At 47.1% G+C, this 13728-nt stretch overlaps 1 protein-coding gene across 1 annotated transcript in view; it reads left to right on the forward strand.

The window, feature by feature from the left end:
• Window positions 1–9119, forward strand: part of LOC138498459 (fibrocystin-L-like) — a 1772245-nt gene extending 1763126 nt beyond the window's left edge. Inside the window, exon 50 of the mRNA XM_069622209.1 lies at window positions 8587–9119. Coding sequence (XP_069478310.1) covers window positions 8587–9119 — 533 coding nt within the window. The remainder of the gene's footprint in view (window positions 1–8586) is intronic.
• The last annotated feature ends 4609 nt before the right edge of the window (window positions 9120–13728 follow it).

Below are 13728 nucleotides of genomic sequence, written 5' to 3' on the forward strand. Positions count from 1 at the left end.
AGAAATCAATCTCAAAATAGTACTCCTAATGTTTTACAGAAAATAAAGGGCCATACATTAAGCTGTCTGAAAACACATTAGCAGGGTCTTCACAACAAGGCTTTGTGGAGCACCGTACAAAACACAGTCAACCAAGCATGGATCTCTTTACCACATTCATCCAAGAAAATGGCCAAACTTCATGCCAGGTTCCCAGAATCAGATCCACTAGCGAATGTCTTTTTGATAATCCTGGTCAGCAGGTTTGCTGTATGCCTTCATTCTGATTGTCTAAATACCTCACACAATTGTGAAAGCAAAGACAGCAGTGATACTCAAAGTAGCCTCTTGACTAAGACAGTGGTAGTATATGGACTAGTTGCAAATTTCAATATTGCCACAAAAGAAATGCACCATCTCCAGAGAACACACTACAAGAAGACACACCAGTCTGGAAAGAAAGAAGTGCATGAGAGGGAAAACTAGGAAACAGGCCTTTTCCTGCTGCGTACCCTGCCACTGGAACAGGGTAACAATGCAGATCAGACTGGCCCATCCATCATACTTCTTGAAGGACCTCTAGCTGATATTATTTTAAGAACCATTCTCTGATCACTGATTGCTCCATTGCGCCCTTCTTCTGCTCCTCCAGAGCTCCTTCCATATCCTGTTCCTATTACTCATTTCAGCACCCTCTGCTACTCTTCACCCAGTCTGCAACCCCACATTTGAGTGCCATAAGTACAGCTATCCCAGCAGGGTTCACGCTTTATAAATTCCATACATAGATACATGCATAGATATATACATACACACATAAATACATACATGAAGCTGTCATACAGACTAGCTCTACAGATAGAAATTGGAGGCAGTTTCTTCCTCCCAAACCTTTGCTCTACTTAGCAAGTTAACATATTGGCCACTGTGGTCCAGCAGTATGGACAGCTAAATCTACCACCAGTTTGTATGAACATTATTAAAAATGTTGAGCCTCTAATCACAAGAACATCTTGACACTTCAAAGGGAAGCGATTCTGAATATGGCGATTAAAGAAACTGGTGGATGTGTGTACAAGCCAGGAAGTATTACCAAATGCCTTTTTTTCATTTTGAAGCAACATTACATACGAGTTTATCTATTGGTTACAACTACAGGAATGTCTCTCACCTCCTTCCTTTTTGGGATTCCCTTGATTAAAGATAAAGAGCTTCTGAGTTTGGAAGTACTTCCAGAAGAATTAGCGTCACACTCATTGACTGTTACCGTCACTCGGCCTGCAGATTTATTGCTGCTGGATTGTGAGTGGTGGTAGAGGGGTATTGATACCCATTTTGGAGTACTTAGGGACACTTGATGATTTAGCATGAGAAGTAATTTTGCCAAAAACAGACAATATTTGGACGTAAAGTGAAGGGTTTACCACCAGCAAGATGCTGGTGGTAAATCATCTACCTCACCTCTGAAGACAGAATTCAGCAGTACAGTAAAATTGACGGTAATTCTGCTACTTCCAAAAAAGTGTCTCATACAGAATTACCTCTAAAAATGTACATCTACAGCAAACATGTAATGAAGCCCACACCATTTAATATACAGTTTGGGCACCTTACATTCGCTAAGAACTAAACATTGTTCTATCAATACTCATAAGCACCCCACAATCGCACCCTACAACAACATAGATTTGCATCAGTCATGGAAAGTAGTTAAATACAAAATACAAGCATTTTTTTCTTACACACATTTTCTAGTATATAACAAAGAAAATGTGAGGGGATCTCAGATTTCTATGTAAAAGATTTCTCCCTCTTTTGTTTTCTTGTCTATATTAAGCCTTGCACATTTTAGATGCACTTTAGATGCAGAGTCCCAACATTTTATTTGGCCAGAAAGAAAGATGTGATAAAATCTGAATAGTTATTGGCAATTGATGGTCACAGTAATGCAGGTCTTCCTGCTTTCAAAGTGTTCATTGCATGATGGATTGCTTCTCATATAATTTATTGCTATTAGAAAGCAGATACACTTCTTTCGTGTAGAGCCAGAGAACATTCTACTAGCGGGAGAGTGGCCACAACCAGTCCTTCTAAGGGTATTCCATTTGCAGACATTTGTAAAGCAGCTACTTGGAGAGTTGCTCTCTCCTGTATGGTGCACTACTGTCTATATTATGTCTGTAGGATAGACTTTCAGGTAGAGCAAGCTTGCCTCCATTGCTTCTTTAACTAAATTCAGAACCCACCTGATTACCTCTTTCAGATTATTGTGTGTACAGTCTGCCATGTCAGCATTCTGGAATTGCCAGGATATGTTGGTTGCTGGCCAGATCTGTCATACCTGCCAAATATTTCCAGGTTTTAGCTTGCTATTAATTTTCTAATGTTTATGATTACCATTGACAATTTCATCTGGGAGAACACAAAGTGACCTTCTTGTAATCCTTCTCGATTATGAGTATCATTATCATAATAATATCCCCTCATTAAATCACAACAATAAGGATTTGGAAGCTACCTGACCCTACAAAGCAAATGTGGGGATCTCGCAGTGCTTTGATTTTCTCAAATGGACAGTGGTCTACTATTTGTATTCAGTACATTAATTGAATATGCTTCTCTTCTTTTTTACTTCAGTTTATACAAATTGGACAACAGTGTTAATATCCAGATTAAATATTCTCCCTTTGGTATTTCCGATGTAATAAACACTGACTGTTTTATATGTTATTAACTATGTTTTAAAGAAGGATTTCCACCTTTGAAATATGTTCTAGGATCCAGCTCATAGGCAGAAATATTTTAATATAAGTGTCACCAAGCCGAGTACTCAAGAGCCAAATGCACTCCAACATTTCAGGATAGCTCCACAAAATGTATTTGAAAAAATGTAATCTAAATGCATAGTCCGGGCTATCCCAAAAGTCCTGGTGTGGTTTGGGCTCCTCAGGACCATACTTGGAGTCCTTTCATGAAGATACCCATGCTGGAGAGCTATAAGTACATGCAACTCATGTTTACACACTGCCCATCTTAGCTTTACCTTAGACTATCAAGCCCTAATTATGTATCCCTTGTGGATTGATAGACTCCTGCTTCGTTCATTGAGAACCCATTACAAAAACCTACTCTACGATAGAATGCCAAATATCTAAAAGGGAAATGGGAGGGATTGCACAATGCCTGGCAGTCGAGAAACAATGTTTTCTTTTGTAAACTGGTCTCCGATAGTGTTCTTATGGGGACTCCAAAAGCTAGATAGCATAGGTGGAGACAGATGGATGGCACATTGTTGTACTCTTTATGCCGCAGACCCCCCTTTAACCCACTCATTGGCCATTGAAGGCAGTTCCTGTATGTATACATTATGTATCAGGCTGCAGGACATAGAGGAAGTAGTTTTAACCTCATCCAAAAATGGTAAGGCGGCCGGCCCAGACCTAATACCATTGGATCTTTATAAGGACGAGCCTAGTATATGGGCGGCTATATTACTCCAAGTCTTTAGGGCAGTGATATACACAGGTAGGATCCCAGATTCATGGTGTAGGGCAGTCATTATCACAGTATAAAAGAAGGGAGGTAGGAACAGCTCTGCCAATTTTAGACCTATATCCCTCTTGGATGGAGCTGGGAAACTGTTTGAAAAATAATCCTGAAACATATCCAGATATGGGTGGTCCATAAATGGATAATAAGCGTCCACCAGGCAGGGTTCCAAAAGGGACAGGCAGCCAAAAATACACGGTTTTACTAAAAAGGTGTGTGTGCGTCCTATTCCTGGACCTTAGGACAGCATTTGACTCTATGTCAAGTGAACAGCTATGGAATGTCCGGTGAGAGCGGAAAGTACCAGAGCATCTGCTAGGTATCATATCAGCTTTATACTCCAAAACTATGTCCTGTGTACGTTATAATCTGGGCCGCGAACAAACTACATACTTTGAGGTGGCTGTGGGAGTTAGGCAAGGCTGTGCTCTGGCCCCCCTCTTTTTCAATCTATATATACAAGGAATTGTAGACGAGTTAGTGAGGGGGGGCAGGACTGGCCAAAGCTGGCTACCGCATTACTCTACACGGATGACGCGGTGCTAATAGCCACTTCACCGCAGGGCCTAATGGAATCTCTAGCAATCTTCTTAAGGAAGTCTAGGGAGCTGGGTCTTGGCCGTATATACAAATAAGGCCAAGACAAAATCAATGGTTATCAAACCAAAAGGCGGGAAGAGGGTTGCCCTCCAAATTACGATTGACAACCAGGTAATAGAACAAGTCGAAGGTTTTGACTATTTGGGGGTGAGAATTCAGGCTAGCCCTGGATGGGCCCACCAGCTAGCCAGGGCAGGAGACACACTGAACAAATATAGTGGAGCAATCTTGGCTTTCTTTGATCATTATGGGAGTGGTGCATTTTCACTGACATTAGAGCTATATCAGAGGCAGGCGGTCTCAGTCGCACTTAATGGTTAAGAGCTATGGGGGTACGAGAATGTAAAGGCCCTTCTAGTAAGAGAAAATAACTTTTTCTTTTTAATTATTTCATCTACCGCCAAGTGCTCCATCTGCACTGGTGCAATTGGAATGTGGCACAATCCCTCTGAGCCTATCCATTATTTATCAGCCTGTCCCCCTCTGGGTCAGATTGTGAACGAGAACAGCACTTGAACCGTGTAGGGAGGTACAGCTAATATTATGTCACTGGAAGGTGCACGTGGATTAAAATGGCTTACCCATATAAAAAACATTTTATTCTACCCGAAAATGGTTGAGTTTGGAATGAGCCAGGCAGGCTCTTTAATTTGAGCTGGAACAAATGAAGCCCTTAATAAAACAGAGAGCTAGGGAAATGCTAATTCTTGAGGCCTCAGTGTTAATGTTGGGGCCCGCCTATTTAGCTCAGTGACACACATATGGCTGCAAATCCTATCTGATCAGATCAGGCCTGCCACTGTAAAATCACTAAATTTGAGGGTAAGATTAGGTATGCTACCTATCAGTGCTTTTACTACCAAATGGAATGGCCTTGGTTTTGCCCTCGAGGAGTCAATTTCACATTTTATGTTATTTTTTAAGCCATTCCAACGGCTGAGGTCTGTATACCTCAGGCCCATCCTGCTGGAGGCAGGGATCATGTTATGGGCCTCTGCTGTGGAATTCATGGTTCAGTCAATTACCCCTCCAATTGTGGGGGCTGAGACCTGTTTTTTGCACAGAGCACGGATCCTGAGGAGAAAAATAGTAGCACTTCAGCTGGGCAACAGGTTGCAAGTATAGCTCTCCTGCTGCTCCAGTAATCCCTTTGGACAGTCATGTATCTGTTTTGATATTATATGTATTACCTGTGCTATTGATCTTGTGTATTTGAGATAACTGATTGTGTGATTTTAATGTATTTTCATTTATGTAATGTGACCTGATGACTTAATGTCGAATAAAGTTTGTTTTAAATAATAATAGTATTCTACTTTTTGACCACATAGTGGTCATGCCAATTGAGTTCAGCAACTCTGGTCTAAAAAACACTGCTATACTGCTCTTCATCCATCCTGAAGTATTTTCAACTAACCTAAAGGTACCCTGCAAGTTGACCTTCTACACACCGTTTTGGATTTCATCATGCTCCATCTACAAACACACACACCCACCTCAACCCTACAACCTTTAACCACACTAAAACATCCCTCGAATAATGGACTCAAAGGCATGTTGCTGAATGCCCACTAACCTCTCCAGACTCAGAAACCTTATAAATAATGATTACCTTTCCTTCCTGTCTCTAACCAAAACCTGTCTCACAAATGTCAGCAGGACTTTAATCATCTAAATGTCCTACTCCTGCTTTAATATGTTCCTCCAATACCAGCCTACAGACTAGCACAGTGCTCTTACTTTTATCAAAAAGGTCATACTCCCCATCATCAACATTTCAATTCTGATTCTCTCCAAAAAGGTCTGCTAAGTCAATGATACCTCACCAGTGCTTTCACATTCCATGTCCACATTATGCACCATACTCCTAGTTTGCACTCCCCCTGTAAGGATATATGTGTAGACACCATTGTTCTACTTCAAATAGTTTTTTCTCTGCCTCTCCAGTATTTGGGTTGAAAAAATCAAACTTTTACTGGCCAGGCAAAAGATTCCAAATGATTAGGGGAAGGTGGCCAACAAGCTTTGAAATACTGCTGGGTGTATCCCCCATGAGAGAAGGGGAAGGGGGGAAAGCAGGCACACTCAGGTGTTTCCCTGCAGTGCCGAAGCCAGAACCAGTGAATGGGTTTTTGGCAAAATGGTCTGTAGGAAAAACATATAGATCCTTATTGTGTACTCTAGTGCCTAGCCAGTATCCTAATTTGATGGCTTCCCTGTGCCTTTCTCTCAATGCCCACCTTGTGCCACCAAATACTTGACCCCCTCTCCTTCATTTATATTTTGCAGGGCTTGGAAGAAAGTATCTATTCCTTGACTGTAATGCATCCATGAATCCTTACCTTGTTTCCATTCGGTCTGCTTTCAATAGCCTCCTAACGGCTGCCCCGGGCATGGTCCAAACCACCAAGAAACTTCAAACTCACTAGTAAGAATTCTCTGGTCACTTAGTCCTAACCTGACACCCTGCCACACAGAACTCAGAATTGTGGCCAGAAGCTCACCTGCTGTCATTCTTACAACCACTCTACAAATCCCTAGTGTTTCACACACTTAAAAGTTACACACACATTGGAAATGGAAAAATTCTAGGAAAGCATAACTTTCCATCAGAATAAACAATACCCCAAAATATCCAAAGAAATATTCACCTTTGTATGCAAACTCACCACATCAGCAAATAACATTCTACCTTCTATATGAGCTAAGTCACCACCATTTGTTAAACATTTCCCTCACCATGCATGATCACCCTCCCCCCCTTCATGAACCACTTATATTTCCCCATCTGCCTTTCATCTCCAGAATCCCAACTCCTTTCTCTTATCACTGAACCACAATGCCTCAATCTGCTAGAACCTTGCAGCATGTCAGGCTCCGCACTAGACCCCTATTTGCTTTGAAGTTTGAAGAAAGTGCTCTCAACATCAGTTTCAGGAAGTGTAATACTTTAAACTTTTATCTTCTATGGAAATTCTCTTCACCGACTATTGCTGCACTTCTGGTAGAACACCCTTCTTTTCATCTCTCACTCCCTCAAACCTTTAGCCCAATCCACAATGTTAAATTCTTGCACGTAATCCTAAATGGAGCTGACATCAACTCCAATCCTATTTTGAAGCCCTCCTCAATGCAGCAATATACATTTCTGTCCCAATGGTGCAATTGAATTGATCATTACCTCAGTCGTGGAAGACATACTCGTACGTCCCGTCCCCTTTCCTCCATCCTTGCAGGCATCCCCCATCATGGGGATGGTACCGTAAACTTTGGCAGTGAAAAATTGAGCTTCCCCTTTAAATTTAGTAGAACGTGCAGGGCGTGGCCTCGAGCGTGGGAACGCCCACCGAGGCTCCATGCTCTGGTGCCTCACTTCAGTCCCTTTTTCCACACAGATGGTGTCGGAACTGGCAGCCAGTGCAGAACTTTCTGCTTGCTCCCCTTCTCAGTTTTCCAATCTTGTTTGACCTCCCTTTAGTGCCTCGCTTCCCCCAACACATGTCGGAGCAGGAGGAATCACGAGATGTGCTTCATGCGACCACTCATTACCGGCCTTGAACCCCCATGCACTCTGCTTGAGTGCCTGGGGCCTGACCACCGCTGGGACGCATGCTTGGCGCAGGGCATTGAAGAATCAGTTGTTGCGTTGGAGGGAGATCTTCCACTCTTCCCCTCCGGTGCACCTCTCATCAAGACAGGGTGGGCCCTCTGTTCAGCACGGCTCCTCAGCACGGCAACTCCTTCCCTGGGGTTCCCGCAGTGAAGTGTTCCTCTGATTGAGGTTCTGGCAGGCCCGAGGCCTCTAAGGCTACCGGCTGCCAAGCCAAGGGGCTCTACCGGACTCTCAAGTGCCACCTCCAAGAGTCCGTCCTCAGTTTTATCCAGTACAACTACTGGTGCAGGTGCGGAAGGCAAGTTGCCTACCAGAGCTCGCTCCGAGGTCGTGAGTCAGGGAGTTTCGACTACCGGCCAGCCGGCTGAGGGCTCAATGCCTACCAGAGTTTTCTCTGAGTTTGACGTGTCCGCTTCGGGTGCAAGACTCAACCTGTATCCTCCCGTGTCTGAGCCCTCTAGTGGCTCAAGGTCTTTGCGCCCTCCCACCTAAGGCATGGTGCAAGGTGATAAAATGGCAGACAGGCACATAGCAGAGCCTGCTAGGCTGGCGGCCATTTTGGATTCAACACAGGGCCGCCTGTTTTCTCACCCATTGATTGGGCCTTGCAAGACGGTCCAGTCCCCTGCATTCGGGAAGCAGCAGCGGGTCCTACAGTACAGGGTTCTGATCCCTGCAAGGGTACATTTGCCCATCGCATACCTACCGCTATATGCCTCAAGCTCCTCAAATGCTTCAACCAGGATCAGAGGCCCAGCGCCTTGGAAGGTTGGGCTCCTAGGGATCCGGGGACTAGGGAGGACCGCTTCTTTGAGCGCTTCCTCTTTCTTCTGCTTTCCCCTCAGATGATGGGGCTCCTGAAGGACATTGTGAAGAAGGTCACCTCCCAGGTGGCGCCTTCCTGACCACCCCTCTGGGTTCTCTGGCAGTTCCTCCAACTCTGCCGGTACCAGTGTCGGTCCCTCTCCTGCTCCAGGCCCTACCGCTGGTTCAGACCCCTACTCCTCCTTCTCATTATCCACCAACTGCCTCCCCCTCATCAGCCATTGGACTGGTCTTCGGCTCTGGACCTAGGGGAGACATTGCAAGCACCTGTGTCCCAGGGCCCAGACTCACCTCGGTCTGTAAAAAAAGGGAGGGTGACGATGACAATGATGACGAGGACGGACAGAACAATAAACCCTCAGCATCCATCAAAGCCTTTCATGACCGCTTTCAAGGCCTGGCAGTTTCAGGGATCCCTCTGCTTGAGGAAGCCTCCCAGGAGTCGGGTGTGCTAGCAGAGGGTTTGGGCAGACGCACCACGATCCGGTCTGGCATTCCGCTTCAGAAGAATGTCCTGCATGTGGTGGGAAGCCTAGAGCTAACGCCCAGATGAAGAAGAAGCTGGGCAGAAGGTTCAGGATGACGGATGGTGAGCCAATCCTCCTGGCCTGCCACTCCTCTGTGGTGGCGGCAGTCTCACTGTACTTTAAATCTTCACCTTCATAATCTTTCTCCTCGGGAGCCACCTCCAGTTGTTTCTCCAAAGAAGACAAGGTCCTTGAGTGCTTGGGTAAGGACTGTTATGCCATATCGGGTCTGCATTTGCAGCAGGCCAATGCTGATGCCCTTTTAGCAGCAGCTAACCAGAAGCTGTGGTGGGAGCTGGAGGAGATTATTCCCGACTTCCGTCTAGAGAGCCTCCTTTAAGGCTGTTGCACTGGACCTCATGGAGTTTTCTGTCTCCCACACCGACACGGCCAGCAGGGGGCTATGCCTCAGTGTAGAGATGAGAAGGATAGCGTGCCACTACATTTTCATCTGACGTGCAGGAGCTGATGCTGGATCTGCCCTTCAAGGGCATGTACCTCTTCCATTCGTCAACAGATGTCAAACTGATGAAGAAGAAACATCCAATCAAACAGCCAAATCCTTGACCATCCTGACCAAGCCAGGACAGAAGTCCCTTCCGCAATCTCAGGGCAGGACCGAGTTCAAACCCAGCGCTTTCACCGGCTTCAAGAGGTTTCCAGACTGAGGTACTCTGAGGCCTTATAGGTCGCCCAACGACAACAGGAGGAAGCATGGATCTTTCTGCTCCCCCTCCTCTGCACCCGCTTATGATGCCAAAAATCAGTGATGTCAAGGTCAGGGAATACATCTCCCCAGTAGGGGGCCGACTGGCTCTTTTTCAGGATGGCTGGGAGTGTCTTTTCAAGAACCTGTGGATCCTATCCATAGTTTCCATGGGTTTCAGCCTTTCTCTTCCTTTTCCTCTACCATCCTCTCCTCCTCTTTGTCCGATTGTGCGTCTTTTACGGGAGATCCTTTCGCTCTTGGAGATGCAGGCACTGAAACTGCTCTCCTGAATACCCGAGAAGACCTACTCTCCAATCTGGACTCTAACACTTGTTCTGTTCTGATCCTCCCCGATCTTTCCCTTGACACAATCAACCACTCCATCTTCATAAACCGTCTCTGTGACACCCTAGGCATCACTGACAGGGCACCGGCATGGCTTACCTCTTTCCTCTCTAACAGACCCTCCAAAGTTCAAATGGTTCCTTTCTCTCCCCCACCTCACTCTTTAGCTGTGGCATCCCTCAGGGATTTATCCTATCGCCATGGCTCTTTAACATCTACCTGGCCCCTCTGGCCCACCTTGATCTACTCCTACTCCCCTCATTTCCAGTGTTACGCAGACGACACACAGCTCTCTTTCTGTTTTCCTTCCCCTATCTCTTCCCCCTCCTTTTCCTTCCTTATACCTGACTGACTGACTGTTATTCAGGCATGGTGGTCTGCCAATAACCTCTGCCTCAATGCCGACAAGACAGAGATCCTTCTCATTGGGACGCCTGCTCCAGGTTTCTCCCTCACTCTGCGGGCAGACTCCTTGGGTTCCCCTCCCCTCACCCACTTGTGATGGCGAAAAACCTTGGGATCATCTTTGACTCCTCACTCTTCTTCTCTCCACACATCACAGACCTTGCCAAGAAGTCCAATTTTCAACTTCATCTCCTCAGGGGCATTCTACCTTTCCTTACCTTCCCCCAGAAGCTCAATGTCTCCAGAGCCCTGGTTCTCTCTAGGCTTCACTACTGTAATAGCCTCTTCCTCAACCTTCCTCTTTCTTCCCTTTGCCCCCTCCAACTAATCCAGAATAGGAATGCAAGACTTGTCCTTGGCCTCAAGCCCAGGGACCACATCTCTCCAGCCCTAAAATCTCTCCACTGGCTCATGGTGACTGCAAGGATCAAATTCATAACCCTTTGCATCATCCACAAGGCTGTCTGGGGCCTGGGACCTCTCTACATCCAGCTTTCTCTTCCGAAATACCTCTCAGTCAGACTCTTTCTTCTGGCTACAACTCTCTGCAGGTCAAACGTTTTTCAAAGCAGAGAGTGGGAGACAGATTCCTCTCCTCGGCTGGCACCTCCCTCTGGAACAGACCCCCTCCCAGACTTGATCCGTATCTTCTTAAGTTTCAGGATACTTCCTATGACCTTCATTTTCTCCTCTTCCTTCCCTTTCCCCTTTCCATGCTAACTCCTCCACCAGCCGCTGCAACTGGGGCCTGGTCCCTTCAGAGTCTCACAGGGACCAGACCACCCCACCACTAGTCCCTCCCAGCATTCTTTGCCAGTACTTGACTGCGTGCTCCCTTTCCTCGACTTTTTCCCCACGCCCGCCCTTTCCCCTGGCACTTACCGCCTTGGCCTGACCAGCACTTGCCCACCCCCACCCATGGGGGCACCCCGTCCTGCACTTCTCCCACTATACCCAACCCCTTTGCACTTATCACCTTTGTAGGATTTTCACTAGGCCAATATAACTGTTTCCTTGTTCTTTGTTGTATTATTATGATTCCCATGCACTCCCCTTGTCTTGTGGCACCTGAAAACACCTGTGTATAGGTTTCATACAAATGTCCAATAAATAAATAAATGAACCAGTTCCTCAGTCAGACAGGAGCTCCGGCATCTACTCCAGGATTTATGCGGTACCTTAGAACAACCAGGCTGGCCTGAGGGTAGTCCTGGACCTGTCATTTCTCAATCTGTCTTTAGCACTCGAGTGCTTCAAGATGATTACTCCCGTGCACATCACGGAGGCTCTCTGTTTGCAGGGGACTGGGTGTTTTCCCTAGACCTCATGGATGCGTACATGCATGTCCCCATCTACCAGCCGCATTTGATGTTTCTGCTGTTCACGATTATGTCATATCATTTTCAGTACAGGGTGCTGCCTTTCAGCCTGACCTCGGCCCCTTGTGTCTTCACCAAGTTGGTGAATGAAGTGGAAGGTCTCCTCTGCCTGGAGGGCCATCACCTATAGCTGTATCTGGATGATTGGCTAGTGATGGCAGGTCACCCAAAGGGGTACTACACTCCTGCCAGAGACTGTCAGACACTCTCTATGATTGGGGTTCTCCCTCAACCAGACAAAGTGTCAACTGTACCCCTCCCAGGATCTGGTCTTCCTTAGATTTCATTGGAACACGCCTGTTCAGCTGGTGTTACCCACACCCGAGAGGCTTCTCTCTCTTCGCAAGGCAATAGGGCACTTTTTGGCTTCCATCACCTCCTGGGTCTATAGGCCTCCTACGTGCTCACTGTGCAGCATGCTCGCTACAAGATGTGGAGTATCTAGCTCCACCTGGAGGCCAATTGGGATCTGGAGTCGGGGTCTTAGTCAGACAGGAGTCCAGTACCTCCGCTCCTCCTGCCCGATCTTCAATGGTGGTTGATGGACGACAATGTTTTCATGGGCGCCCCCTTGACCTGGCTGGAGCCTACCCTGGTGGTGAAGACGGACTCCTCTCTTTTGGGATGGGGGGCCACTCTGGAGGGCCACGCGATTCATGGTGCATGGTCCAGAGTGGAGGCCCTCTTGCATATCATTCTGCTTGAGCTCAGGGCAGTGGGCCTGGCCCTCAAGGCTTTCCTGCCCCACCTCAGGGGCAGGTCCGTTCTTGTTAGGACGGACAACTCGACCACAGTGTTTTACCTGGACAAGCAGGTTGGCACCCGTTCCCCCCTCCTCTGCATGGAGGCAGTTTCAATCTGGGAATGGGTGCTGGAGGAGGGGATTTGGGTATCGGTGGTCGACCTCCAGGGGACAGCAATACAGAAGCAGACCAGCTGAGCTGCTTGGGGTTCAACACCTACGAGTGGAAGTTGCGCACCAACTTTTTGTTGCACCTGTTCCAACATTGGGGGTTTGCGCACCTGGACTTGTTTGCTTTGCCCCAGAATGCCAAGTGCCCCCAGTTTGCCTCCTGGGCAGGCTGGGGTCGGGGGTGCTTTGGAGACACCTTCCAGATATGATGGCATGGATGCCGATGTTATGCATTCCTTCTGCCACCTATGCTCCAGCAGACATTCTGCAAGTTCAGGGCATTGTTGGACTGCAGCCTCATCCTGATTGCCCCCTACTTGCCCTCAGGAGCCTGGTTTTTGGATATGCTTCAGTTGTGTTCTCAGGGGCCCATCCACCTTCCGATCCCCAGCAGTGTCTTCTTGATGCAGCAGGGTGGGGCAGTGGAACATCCAGACCCGGTCAAGTTGGCTCTGGAGGCCTGGTTCCTGAGCAACTAAGGCTACAGCATGCTCAGTTTTCGGATTAAAACTGGGACATCATTCAACAGGCAAGGAGGCCTTCTACTCAGACCCAGTATAAGAGCAAATGGGCTAGGTTCTGCATTGGGCTCGGGACAAGGGTCTGGATCTGGTCACCTGTTCTCTGGACGATGTATTGGCTTTTTCGGCACACCTGGCCAGGTCTGGGGTTCAGGTGGATACTTGCCGCACTTATTTGGCAGCCATTGGAGCTTACAAGAACTCCCCTGAGCATGTGTTTTTGGGTAGCTAACCCAGTGGTTAAGGCCCACCTCAAGGGATTGTCTAGGCTTTTCCCTCTGGTGAATAGACTGCATCCAATCTGGGACTTCAATGTGTTTTTGCAGTCTTGCAGCATAAACCCTTCGAGCCGATGGCCTCCGT

This window comes from Ambystoma mexicanum, chromosome 5q (assembly GCF_040938575.1).
Source record: "Ambystoma mexicanum isolate Mex_15411 chromosome 5q, UKY_AmexF1_1, whole genome shotgun sequence".
Taxonomy (NCBI): Eukaryota; Metazoa; Chordata; class Amphibia; order Caudata; family Ambystomatidae; genus Ambystoma; species Ambystoma mexicanum.